General features: G+C 40.5%; 1 protein-coding gene across 1 annotated transcript in view; it reads right to left on the bottom strand.

The window, feature by feature from the left end:
• Positions 1–13,542, bottom strand: part of JAZF1 (JAZF zinc finger 1) — a 343,427-nt gene that overhangs the window by 155,016 nt on the left and 174,869 nt on the right. The window contains exon 2 of the mRNA XM_059933715.1: positions 4,868–4,940. Within this exon, the coding sequence (XP_059789698.1) occupies positions 4,868–4,940 (73 nt within the window). The remainder of the gene's footprint in view (positions 1–4,867; positions 4,941–13,542) is intronic.

Below are 13,542 nucleotides of genomic sequence, written 5' to 3'. Positions count from 1 at the left end.
CTGCCAGCCGGGGACCTAGGGCAAGTCACTTAACTTCTCTGAGTCTCAACTTCTGAACCTGTAAAATGAAGATCATCACAGTACTTCCTTTATGTGGTCACTGTGAAGATTAAATAAGTAATGTGAAAAATGCTTAGCATAGAGCTCAAGACATAAAGAGTTATGTTTGCTCTTTCTAGTATTATTCTATATTGTCTCCTATATCCAAAATCTAGCTTTTCTTCTTGCCCTTTATACCTTTTTGCCAGGTGTATAAATATTATACAAACTAAGCAATTAAATTTCCTATTACATGAACTTGTCATTGTTTCTAACGTCACAAAATTAACAGAACTTCCTATCCTTAAAATCCATATCTATCTTTTTTCCCCCGGAACAACTCCTTCAACCCTCACTAATTCATTCAATCTCCCTCTTTCTCATTAAACTATTTTTATTTTAAAATTTGCTCAGGTGTTGTAACAGATGCACTTTTAAAGGAATTAAAGGTTGTTCAACACATTATGTTCAAGAGAGTAAAGCAATTTAAAATAGGTATAAACAAAGGCTCTCCGATTTCCACTCAGTTCTTTTTTTTTTTTTTTAATCCAAAAAGCTAGCTCCATTTTAAGAACCCTAACTCTGCAATTTCGGTCAGTGTTATTGCCAAAGAAAGTTTCAACTCAATTTTGAGGTGCCCAAAAGAACATCAGAGTTGCATAAACAGATATATGAGCAGAAAAATATTAATTCTTTTCCTGTTTCACTGCCCAGCAAAGTTAAGATTTTATTTCCCCCTGAGGTTTAAGGGGAAAAAAAACTTATTTGTTCAAGTTTTTTTTTTTGAATAGTACTCTTTCCTGCAGTATTCAGGATATTGCCATCAAGCTGACTTTCTTTCTCATTACCTAACCTTTATTACTCTCTTCTTGCATCTTTACTGGCTTGATGTGAATTTCAATATGTTTCCCTTCTGGATCAAAGGCCCTTAAGACTCCTTTTTATCCCAATTTTTTTTCTTTTCTGTTTTAATTGAAGTATAGTTGATTTACAAAGTTGTGTTAGTTTCAGGTGTACAGCAAAGTGATTCAGTTATACATATATATATGTTCTTTTTCAGATTCTTTTCCATTATAGGTTATTACAAGATATTGAATATAGTTCCCTATGCTATACAGTAGGACCTTGTTGTTTATCTATTATATTTTATATATAATAGTGTGTATATGTTAATCCCAAACTCCTAATTTATCCCTTCCCCCTCTTTCCCCTTTGGTAACCATAAGTTTGTTTTCTATGTCTGTGAGTCTATTTCTGTTTTATAAATAAGTTCACTTGTATCATTTTTTAAAGAAGCTACATATAAGCGATATTATATGATATGTCTTTTTCTGTCTGACTTATTTCACTTAATATGATAATCTCTAGGTTCATCCATGTTGCTGGCATTATTTTATTTTTTACGGCTAATATTCTGAGTAGTAATTGAGGGACATTTAGGTTGCTTCCATGTCTTGGCTATTATAAATAGTGCTGCTCTGAGCATTGGGGTGCATGTATCTTTTTGAATTAGAGTTTGAATTAGAGTTTTCTCCAGATATATGCCCAGGAGTGGGATTGCTGGATCATGTGGTAACCCTATTTTTAGTTTTTAGGGAACCTACATACTGTTCTCCATAGTGGGTGCATCAATTTACATTCCCACCAACAGGGTAGGACGGTTCCCTTTTCTCCACACCCTCTCCAGCATTTATTATTTATAGACTTTTCGATGATGGCCACTCTGACCGGTGTGAGGTGATACCTCATTGTAGTTTTGATTTGCATTTCTCTAATAATTAGCGATACTGAGCATCTTTTCATGTGCCTGTTAGCCATCTGTGTGTCTTCTTTGGAGAAATGTTTATTTAGATCTTCTGCCCATTTTTTGATTGTGTTGTTTGGTTTTTTGATATTAAGCTGTATGAACTGTTTGTGTATTTTGGAAATTAATCCCTTGTTGGTCGCATCGTTTGCAAATATTTTCTCCCATTCCACAGGTTGTCTTTTCATTTTGTTTGTGGTTTCCTATGCTGTGCAAAAGCTTTTAAGTTTAATTGGGTCCCATTTGTTTATTTTTGTTTTTATTTCTATTACTCTAGGAGACGGGTCCAAAAAAATATTGCTGCAATTTATGTCAAAGAGTGTTCTGCCTGTTTTCCTCTAGGAGTTTTAGTGTATCCAGTCCCCTTAAGGCTCCTTTTAGCACTTTTTCCCCTATGGCCAGACTTGGCTTCCTCCTTGCAGCTCTCCATTGCTCAGCTTTCGTTTCCATCTACCAGGTGTTTATTTATCACCTACACACCAATATCTAGAGTGTCTACCATGTGTTCAGTCCTGTTATGTATGCGGCACTGTCCACAGAGGGATCCCGAGTGAGAAGGGTGGTTAATAACCTGGGCAACCTTCCATACACAGTCCTTCTCTTGACTTAAAGATCACGAATAAACATCTCAATCCCCTACATACGTCTGCTTCTCTACCAGCTAGGACATGATATGGCGAATTCTTTACTGTCTCAGACCTCTAAATACAATGACATGTCCAGTTCAAGACACATCTTCTCCAGATCTAACTTCCAGCTTATAGCAAATAAAGGATACAGAGGAACCTGCCAAATGGCCTCTTGGAGAAAGCCTAAAGGAAACCCAGAAGGCGGCAGTATTCTGTGGGACGCTGGCCCATCTCTTCAACAAGTCACTGTGCCAGATTAAAAGAAACTTGGGGGGCAAAATATCCAGGTGCAATATGATGTTCTGGATTGGACACTGGGTTAGACAAACAGCAATAATGGCCTTGTTTAGATCACCTGGGGAAACCTGCATATGATAAGGGTATTAGATTAGATGCAAATGTACTGAAAAAGTAGAGATCAGTGACAAAACTGAGCAGGCTGCAAAAGAGTACGTACAGCTTTTGGTTAAAAATTATATTGTGTTTTGTATGTATGTATGTATGTATGTATGTATTAATTAATTATTGAAGTACAGTTGCTGTTATATAGTATTTTTTAAAAGTGACCTGAAAAATGTGTGTTAAGGTGTTACCAGTAGTGATATCTGGGTGGCGGGAATGTGATGTTTTAATTAAAAAAAATTTTCTTTTGATTATATTTTCTAATTTTCTACAATATACGGCTATAATAATAAAAGGTTATTTTTTTAAATGCTCCTTTTCTCCCAGAAGACTCATCTCAGAAAGTCCACACCCACTGATTATACCCTGACTCTCTAGGGTTGAAGCACATCCTACTGCACAGTTTATACTAAACTATCATACTTGATTCAAGTTCTCTGAAGGGTTTTTTGTCTGTGGCCCTCGGCCCTATTCTTCAACTTCACTAGAGTCCCAGATCACACCTGGCAGAATATTTCTTTCTTTAGTGAGTGTAACGCCTGTGTAATTAGTAGATCCCTGTTGCCAACATGGCTGACAATACACACAGGATGAATGAATGTAAAAATCTCACAGACTCTCATTAGAATAAGGCTTAGTAATACACGCGTTTGTATATACATAGGTAACATATTTTACCAAAAATACAATAGCCACACTATTAAAAAGTCCTATTCAATACCATAATTGATCTATAAGACTATTTATCCTATTCCTCAATGTTACTAGGCTAATTCACATACATCTCTTTCACATAATTCTAATGTATACTAAAAGACTTTTCAAAACCTGTGCTAAACTCGGGAAACAACACAGGTTTTGTGAGAAATCCAGATAAGCACATACATCTTTATTTGTATTTGATGTGATTTTGAAGGTGTTCTACTTAAAACAGCCCCAAAATTATGGTTAATGAAAAACTGTAGGAAACCCAAAGAAGATACGCAAATAGATGTTTATATTAATGAATCCTTTAAAAAACATGCTTCATAAAAGAACTTGAAGCTGAGCACAGTGACTCCAATTCAAAACCTTCTCTAGACAAGATTTAAGTAAATTTTCTGAAAAGGCATTAAAATGAAACAGTACAGATAATTCATTTCCAGCTTTCCACCTCAGATCCTGAACCTCAGCTCTGGTACCAAGAAACCATAAACACTCTTCGCCTTATATAAAAAGGGGACAGTCAATAGAAATTCAAGCACTGAATTATGAGCCGAGAATTTTTCATTCCCATTAAAAACTAGTTTCGCTTTTCCTTTGCCTTTTTCTCTTGGGGGGGGCGGGTGTTTTCCTAACATCAGTTGATTTCAGGTTCTCTTCAAAAATCCCTGTCTCCTTAATTATTTAAGTTGGATGAAACAACAAGTCCTCTCTTTGACCTGATATATTAAGTTCTAAACTGCTCTCTAAGGTCGTGCTCAGACGTTCAGTTCCAGGAAAAACTCGCGTGACTCAACACAGATGGGAGAATGAGAATTCTCTGAGAATTCTCACAGTTGAGAATGTTTTTACTAAAAGGTGAACTGCTACTAAGTAACTCTGATATTCAATTATTTCAGTTTGTTATATCCTGATATATTCTGATATTCCAACAATGTCCTGAATTCATAAAGCACCTCTTCACCCCAGGGTTTAAAAGTTTCACTCAAACATAAATCCATTAATCTCCAAACTGCCCTATGAAGTCAAAAGAGTATATTCTAACTCTGCACGCAAACTACTTCCAGAATGAGCTTATAAATCAGTCATGCTTCAGCCATATGAACAGAGAACTACAACCTGCCTCTCCCCATCAGAGAAACAAGAAAATTCCATATAGAAGTTGATTTTAAATAATCTCCTGCAAATAACTGAAGACTGAAAACATTTTTCCTACCTCGTTAAAAAGATACATTTAAAAAATAAACATGTGGCAGATACGAGGTTGCTATAAATTCTGAAAATGGCTTACCTATTAATGTAACTGAGGGCAACATAGGTTGGCTGCTGTAATTCTTGTTTTTCTAAAACACGTGGATCCGTATCTGAAATAAAAACACAATTATGATTTTTCAGCTTTCACATCAGAATATATGTGGCTACCTAACCTAAAGTAACAGAGGCTAAATGGAGAAAAAGATTAACTTAGTAGAGCGCTTTTTAACGAAAACTCAGTCAGCAAAGCACAATCATTTGTTCATTCATTCATAAATAACAAGATATTGCATTACTTTTCAAGAGAATTCCAAACATCAACAGTGATAAAATGTCCATCTGTCACACAAACTCTTGCACAATCCCCCTCATAAATATTGGTTTTCACTGCTTAAAGTTACAATGTTGGCATGGTTTTTGGTGGTTAATCGGCCTAAGAAAGAAAGGCTCTGTTATAATTATGCTCACTTCAATGCTGGAACAAATTAGTTGCCATTGGAAAGCTCCATCAATCTGAAAATCTACTGAGTATTGTTCTTATTCACTGCATACTTTTCTGGGTTCGGATTCACATTCTAGAGGGCAACTCTTCTCCTTCTTAACTGTATAATAAGTTTATTATAACTTTTCTAGACTCTCAATCAGAAATTCTCATGCTGGTTCAGAATCCACAAACACCACATTCATCAGAGGGGTTTTTTTCCCCCTTGAAGAGAGAGAATTCAACACCAGAGCAAACTTCCCTAACAGTGCTTCTCCAACACAGCACCAGAAATGCACTTTTAACAACTAGAAATATATTCAAACTTCTCATGTAGAGAAATGATTGTGCTAAGTATATGCAAAAACAATGTTTCTATAGTAAGACTACAAAGAAACGTGAACACATTTTTGTTTTCTTAGAAAAAGGTTCAGACATTTCACACAGATTTCATTACAACCTCGTTTAAAACCATCTCATTATTAGAACTCTTCCAGCTGCACTTGGCAATAACACCTTCTTTGATGTAATGACAGATATCGTTTCAAGCACCTTGGTACAGGAAGTGTTTACTGCCCATGGTTCTTGTAAGATACACATGCTAACTCCAAAGTGCGTTAACAGGTGATGGGGGTAGGGGGTGTAGACACAGTGGCATAGAGCACAGGTGGCAAAAATGACAGCATCAAAATCAATTTACAATGCTTTCCACTCCCAGACTAAAACTGGACAGTAGTGGCGATTTTTTTATTGGTGTTATAGTTAAGAATCTCATGTTCACTTTATTATTTTTCCTATGCCAAGAATTTCAGGGACACACTATTCAGAAATCCTGCTTCCTGGGTCGTTGCCATCGCAAGCCATGAAAGCCAAATTCTGAAACAAGAGACAAAGGTTCTCTGAATGGCTCCATCAAGTTGGGTCTCGAGGTTTTGGCAGCGCAAGTGAGGACAGATCAGTAACTCAGCATTTCCTCTGCCTCCTATGATGATTACATAGGCACCTGAGGCTGTTTGTATTGATAGATCCCTGGCCTACAGCAACACTGTTTTCTTTGTTCCACCATCTTCCATAACCTAGGCTAGATTTATGCTCACATACCCTCAAATTATGAGTGGTGAAATGGACTTCCAGAAGCTTCCAAATGCCTTTCCATAACAACAACAACAACAAAACCATCTGGAAGCACCTCAGGCAGGATTCTCCTGTTTTTCTAGAATGCAGACCCCGGTAACCGACAAGAAAGTAGAACTTCCAGACGTATGTCCACCAGGCCTGAGACATCTCTTTCAGATTAAATGTTTCCTTGGGCAACCTTCAGAACATCCATGAAAGCTTCGTGTTCTTAAAACGAAATTAGGTACTTGGTGCCCACACATCAGGAGAAGCCTGCACAAGCGCTACCAGAGGAAAAGCATCAGGGGCTGGTCGCGAATAGACATCAGCTCCGTCACCCGCTTCCTGGCTGACTGGCGTGCAATGATCATGACTCACCATTTTATGGATTTAATTACACTGTGGAGCACTTCGCATTCAGTAAAAGTATAATGGCCGTCTTCATTATTTCTCCCTCCCTGACCAAAAAGTAACTGTCGGATGCTAAAAACTCTCTACAGGAGAGGACTGGAGCGACAAAGGCCTCAGGTGTTCACAGCAGGACGATGACGTCCTCCTCGTGAAGACGGAACGTCATTAGCAGAATGAACTGGAGAGAGTAACACGGTCCGTTGGAAATTACTGACTACAACAGGAAGAACTTCTTTAAACCACGTGCTACACCATCGAGACAGTTTTTGCACAAGTCGCTACAATAAGAAACGTGATATGAAGTGCAGTGGCCATAGTGCACAATCTCCCAGATATTTCTCTGGTTTGTTTATGGCACTGATCAAAAGGTGAACCTGGAACGTTGGCTACCGCTGCCCAGAGATAAAATCCACCTCAGTAAATGGTCTGTGGGATAGAAACGCTTGAATTTTTCATGGCCACACGATGTTCCTTAAACTGGTAACTGGCAAGAAAGTAAAGCATCCCATACTGCGGCTACCTACAGCCCCATACAGCAACGCTCTACCACTCTTATATCACAAAGAAGGCACAGGAAGATGAACCCAAAATTTCTCAGCAGGGCAGGGCACAGCCAAAAAAAACCCACTAAGAGTTGACTGTTTTCTGTCTCACATCACCCCTTGCACGCTCACAGATTTCAAGCTGACTGAAGATAAAGGAATTTAAATATGAAAATGTATTTTAAGATATCCAAGCAATAAAAACCTATCAACTTCAAAGTTTCTAAAACATAGCACCCTCCACAGTAGACAGCAATGTGCTTCTTCTACCGTTCCTAGTTCAGGGTAATAGCTTGAACGCACAGTTCAACAGTAAGGACGAGACACAAAGTGGAAGCTTGCTGTAGCTCATCTGGTCCTACTGCCCTGTGGTTTTATAGAGTCAATTAAACAGCAAAAGGCTCAGTGTCGCAGCACCAGCTCCCACGACTTCTCAAGTAGTTAAGAGAAAAGCCAGGCAAACGGCAGAAATAAGGAAAGGACAATCTTCAGACCCTTCTGGATAGGAACTAGAGTTAAACATGACGAAAGGAGGGCAAACAGCACACCTTGTTCAATCAGGGAGGCCTGTGTCCATCAGCTCTGCTGTCGCTGGTGTTGGGAACCAACGTCTACCAAGTGCCTGGATTTGGGACCTATGTTGAGTCTTTTGTAGCGCTATCTTCAAGTTTCCAGGAAAACGCTATCAAGATTGTTTGCTGGGTTAACAGAAGCTAACTGAGGAGCTCATGGGCTTTGGCTGTGCTTCAGCTAGTCTACATTGCTGGGATTTATATGCCTGGATTTATTTCCAATTTAAGAATGTCAGAAACCAGCCATACTACCTCTCAACAAGACTAATGAGGCCTCTATCAGCAAGGAGCTATTTGCAGGCTGGGAGGCAGCAATGAGGGGGAGACAGGATATCACGCCGCCCCTGCCCAAGAAGGCCTTCTTCAAATTCTATATTCTCCAAATGCTGGGCTCTTTGCTCCGTGTGGAGGGCAACAGTGGGAGGCCTGAGATGATGTGAGTGGGAAGGCAGCCCCGGAAGATCCTGGAGAGGCAAAGGCCCACCCAGCCAGATGAGGGATACTGAAGGTCTGGGATGGAAACACCACTTTTCTGTGGACTCACTTGGTAATAATTAATGGGCACAGTCTGTTCTCAGTCTTCCCCCCAACAGCTGAACTCACAAAACCACAGAGTTTTAGTTTATTCAGCAGAGCCTTCCACAACATCCCTGGCTGAGCGCGTGCATCCCTCCTCCTTTCTCTGCATTACCTCATCCCCAGCACTGTCCCCGCACTTGTGTCACCATAGAGGCAGACGCTGGGCACATCCTTTCCCCTTCCCACATTTCTCAGAGATGAACCATCTCAATTTCTTTCCTTTCTCCAGCACTCAGCTCAGGGGCAGGCATGTAGGAGATGCATTATCATTATTAAATGGATACACTAATTTTATGATGAGAAAATGGAAGATTTTGGGTCAAACATGGCAGATTGATCAAAGGCGTTCTTTTCCTTCACCATCCAAGGCCCCACTAAAGGAAGAAATAAAGGAATTAAAACCTCTCCGGGGATAGGAAAAAAAGGGGAGACATCAGCAGACAAGTGGTTTGGACCAGTGTTTTGGAAGATGGAAAACTCATACAGGAGTGACAAGTGACTCAGAGAGTAGAGGAAGCTATAGTCTCAAGCGCCTGCAGCGGGGGAGATGCATGGGCCAGGAGGGGAACCCAATGGGTTCCCCTCCTGGCCCATGCTTCTAGCCCCGAGAGGCCCTGGACTTGGAGGTGCCAGGTGTTGCAAAAGGCAAGGAAGGGAAGGTTCAGGGCTGAAAACAGGAAAATTGTTTAAAAGGTTGATTATCTAGAGACACTGAACCAGGAAACCAAGCACAGCGGAGATAGAGGGGGAGTGGGGAGAACACAGGGCTGAAAACAAGGGGATTAAAGTGGAAATATACCTACTTCACTGGTCCCAAGAACACTGACAGCCAGGCGGGAGGATTCCTCTCTGATTAGGCTAAGTGGGCGCAGAGAAGAGATAGCCAGATGCCGACATGTGGCAATTCCTTGATTAAGTGATTTCCCTGCAGATAAGTCTATGGTCAACGAGATCCATCCATGCCTCTATCCAGAGCCTCCCATCAGGTTTTTATTGCCTCAGTGTCTTAAATAGGAGCCAAGAACAGTCAAGGAGTGATCATTAGACATTTGAGGGAAAGTCTTGAATGTGAATGGAAGATATACCAAAACAAATAAATGGTGGGAGACAGGAGCAAATGAGCAGACAAATTGAGGCTTGGCAAGTTAAGTGACATGCCTATTTACACAAACCCAGTTAACAGCAGGGCTAGGACCAGAAGCCCTGCGTCCTGAGTCCCATTAGGCCAGCATTTTGACCATTTAATGCTCATCCTCTGAAGTCAATTCATTGCTACCAACCAGTTGCAACACTGGCCTCCATACAATCTTTATAGCTTTCTTAAAAGCCCAGCAAAGTTCTGTTGCAACTTTCACTCCACTTTTAGGACTGAATTTTGATGAACCGACAATTTACAAAGACCGACTTTTAATTCACAGCTAGTTTACTTTAGCTGCTGAAATAAATATTTCTTGCCGGCAATGGTCCTTTCAAAAATAAAAATAAAAAACCCTACAATTGCACATAACTGGCCTTTGAATGGATCAACTTTTCCTTCGTTTATAGACACGTCGCTTGAAACTTCTCCCAAGCCATAATTTCCATTACAGGGCAGTCAGTGCAAATTACAGTGAGATTCTTGCCTTTCCAAATTCAATGTGAAATCCAGATGCAGTTAAGTGTTGCTGTAAACTTTATGAGTTAAATATCTAAAAGTCGGGGACATTGTGCAATACAATAACGCCATCTATTAAAAAAAGCATTTATGTTCCCATTTGCAGCCTGAGTTTTCCTCCACAAGTGAATGAATAAACGTTATTCAACCAAGAACCATTTGGACAATGCTCTAGGAGGCTCATTTATAAACAAACACAGCATACTGCAGCCTTTTTAGTTTCCGGCATGACCAGAGGGTTAAAGTTATTAGAAATAGACAGTTCTGACCAGGATGCTTTCTAACTCTTCACCAACCCATCAAACTCCTAGGATCATTGATGACTGCTTGAGAGTGGTAGCTATTTTTCCCCAAGTATAAGGTGTGTAGCCTTATATGTATGACACTCTCAGTCTGCACTCTTCAGCCAAATTCTCTACCTTGTTACCTGGGACAAGAGAGACTGCCAGAGTCCATGGTGGCTGCCAGGTATGCTTGTGCAGTGCACAACCTGTACATCTGTATATAGCGACCCTGAAGACTGGGGTGCTGGGGTTACACAACAATAAAATTCTTCCAAACAGGAATAAGGCCAAAACTTGGTCCCATTTGATCTTACAGGCATGTGTGCATGTACATGGACGTGTCTGCTTTCCCCAGAAATGAACCTGATGATGGATCCAAGTAGCATGTGATACAAAAGACCGTAAAGGAGCTTCTATGTCACCGCTGCCCATGGGAAGAGCCTAAAAGCACATATCTGGAAGAAAAGAGAGCTGCTGGTGGGTGAAGGTAAGTGACAAAAGAGAAGGCAGGGAAAATGAGGCTCTCGAAGTCCTCTCTGCAAGGCTGGAAGGGCAATGGCTGTTCATGAAAAGAGACCTTCAACTCCTTCTGCCTAAAATTGTTCGCCCAAGGAAATTCTACACATCTTCCAAGGCGCTGGCCTATGCACTACCTCTACCATGCGTTATGCTACACACATTTGCCAATCTGTCTTAACACCCCACCAAAATGGAAGCTCCTTAAGGGACCAGATCTTAGAAGCCACAAACCCTAAGTCCAGTGCTTCGTAAATAATCAGTGAACATATGCTGAACAAATAAATGAATGCCCTGGGCATGCATAACACAAAAGACATAAAGATAAGCATTCAGCTCAGACTATTCAACTAGGAGAGTCAGACGGACAGGAGAGGAAAACAGACCCAAGTGTAAGTGACTGCCAGTACAGAGAGATACTTATAAGAAAAATATATACCAGTAAGCACAGATGTGCAAAAGGATAGAAAATGATGCAAAATTCAGAATAATGAGAGAGAGGGGCAGAAAGGGCTAATCTGGGAAGGATTTACTGATGAATAGGAACTGAGTTGGGTTTTGAAGGAAGGGACTTAGGCATAGGCAGTGGTTCATAGGTGAGGTTAGGGATCTGAAAATGGCATGAAGTTTGAAGCAGAAAGCACAGGTGAGAAGTCTGTGGGTACCATGGAAACGTGGGCTGCAGAGCCGATATTCATTAGTTATAAAATATTTATAGAGATACTTTAAAACAGTTGCTCTGAACTGTGGGCGATTTTGCCCCCCACCCCCAGCCCATCAGGATGTTTGCCAATATCTAGAGAACAACTGGGGTGAGGATGCTACTGGCATCTAGTGGGTAGAGGCCGGGGATGCAGCTGCACATCCTACAGTGCACACACAGGACAGCACCCCCCAGCCCCCACAAAAGAATTACTTGGCCGAAGATGCCAATGATGCAGATGTTGAGAAACCCTGTGTTAGAGCTCTATGAATATTATGAGGATGGAGCTATTGCTTCTAGATGATAATCTCTGTTATTTTCCGTGGTCTAAATCAAACGGCTGGTTAGGAGGCTACAGAAGATACAAGACGTTGTTTGGACTTACAAGAGCTCAGACTTTCTTCATGGAGACAAAGATACTGAGTTCATTTCAAGAAAGACATACTGCACTCTTGTCATGCACTAGTTGCAAAAGGGAAATTCTAAGTCAGTAGATTTACAACTGAGCAAGAAAAACAACACAATTCACAGTTAACAATAATCCAAGACTGACTGATCTGTGCCAACCTGGAGGACTACGCTAGCTGCTGTAGAAACAAAACAGGATTCTCTGGGCGAATCAGAGAAACTTCTTGAAAGGAAATTTTACATGAGCCTTGAACTAAAGCTCTAGTCAGAAAAGGTAAGAAAATGGTGAATCAGAATAGAAAACGGTCTAAGCATTAGCAGAAACAAGCAGAGACAGGGGCAAGAAAGCCAGTGTGGCTGGAACTCTGCACGAAGAGCCTCACAATGCAGATCATGCCCATGTCCTGGAAGGCTTGAAATGTTCTCCAAGAGTTTGGACTTAATTCCGTGAACAATGGAGAGCCTCAGAAGGAATAAACTGATATGGTCCATGTTTTAGAAAAATAACTGGTGGTGGTGTGGAGAATGGGGGGAAAAGCTGGAATAAAGGAATATAAGATTTGGTGAAAGTAGAAATGGAAATACACAGTTTTTCTTGTGTTACAGATCTGAGGGCCTCATTACCAAAAGTAAGGAAGAAACTAGAAAGTGAAAAGGGTTTGACAGGCAAGAAAAGGAGGTCTGCTTCTGATGTGTGGTAAGACATTTTGCAGAACCAAGAAGACTCAAAGGAAGAAGAGATAAAAGGACTCAGGACACAGATAGGGACTGCGGCACTGTAGATTCCCACCATAATGCCACGTTCCAGCAGGCACTGGAACCAGACCATGTCCCGCAAAACGAAACGACGATACAGCAAAAACCTGACCACTCTGAGTCAAAACTTGGTTATCATGTAACTCAGCCAATTCAATAGGAAGTACTGACTGAGGACTTAGTAGGCCTAATAAAATCCCAGCAGGGATAAAGAAAAGCCAAAGGTTGTACTGCATTTGAAACCAAGGAATTGGCAAATTTCACAAGGGAGTGAATATAAAAGAGTGGGACAAAAAGAGAACTGAGTCAAAATGTACCCCGAGTTCAGTGTTTTAACTGATTTGGTACCCAAGATTCTAAGGCTCACTACTGTAATCACCCTCCCATTGGAATCCCTGCTCCCACATCTTGGTGATGCTAAGGATTATAATGCAACTCCACACCAGTCAAACTGCCTCTGTTCAATACTAGCTGTATAACTTCTTTAAGTCTTAGGGTTTTTTTTCATCTGTAAAATTTTGATAAGGATAGTACTTTTGCGTGAGTGCTGAAATGAGGATTAAATAAGTAATGTGTTAGGTGTAGCTACTTGTTGGTTCTTTAGCCCGTAGAATGTTTTGAAATCAAACTCTGTACTGTTGTGGATTATCTCCATTTTATAGTCAGTGGCATAATGATGCATAGATGATC

This window comes from Balaenoptera ricei, chromosome 9, assembly GCF_028023285.1.
Source record: "Balaenoptera ricei isolate mBalRic1 chromosome 9, mBalRic1.hap2, whole genome shotgun sequence".
In the NCBI taxonomy this organism is placed as follows: Eukaryota; Metazoa; Chordata; class Mammalia; order Artiodactyla; family Balaenopteridae; genus Balaenoptera; species Balaenoptera ricei.
This window is presented reverse-complemented; position numbering and strand designations above follow the sequence as displayed.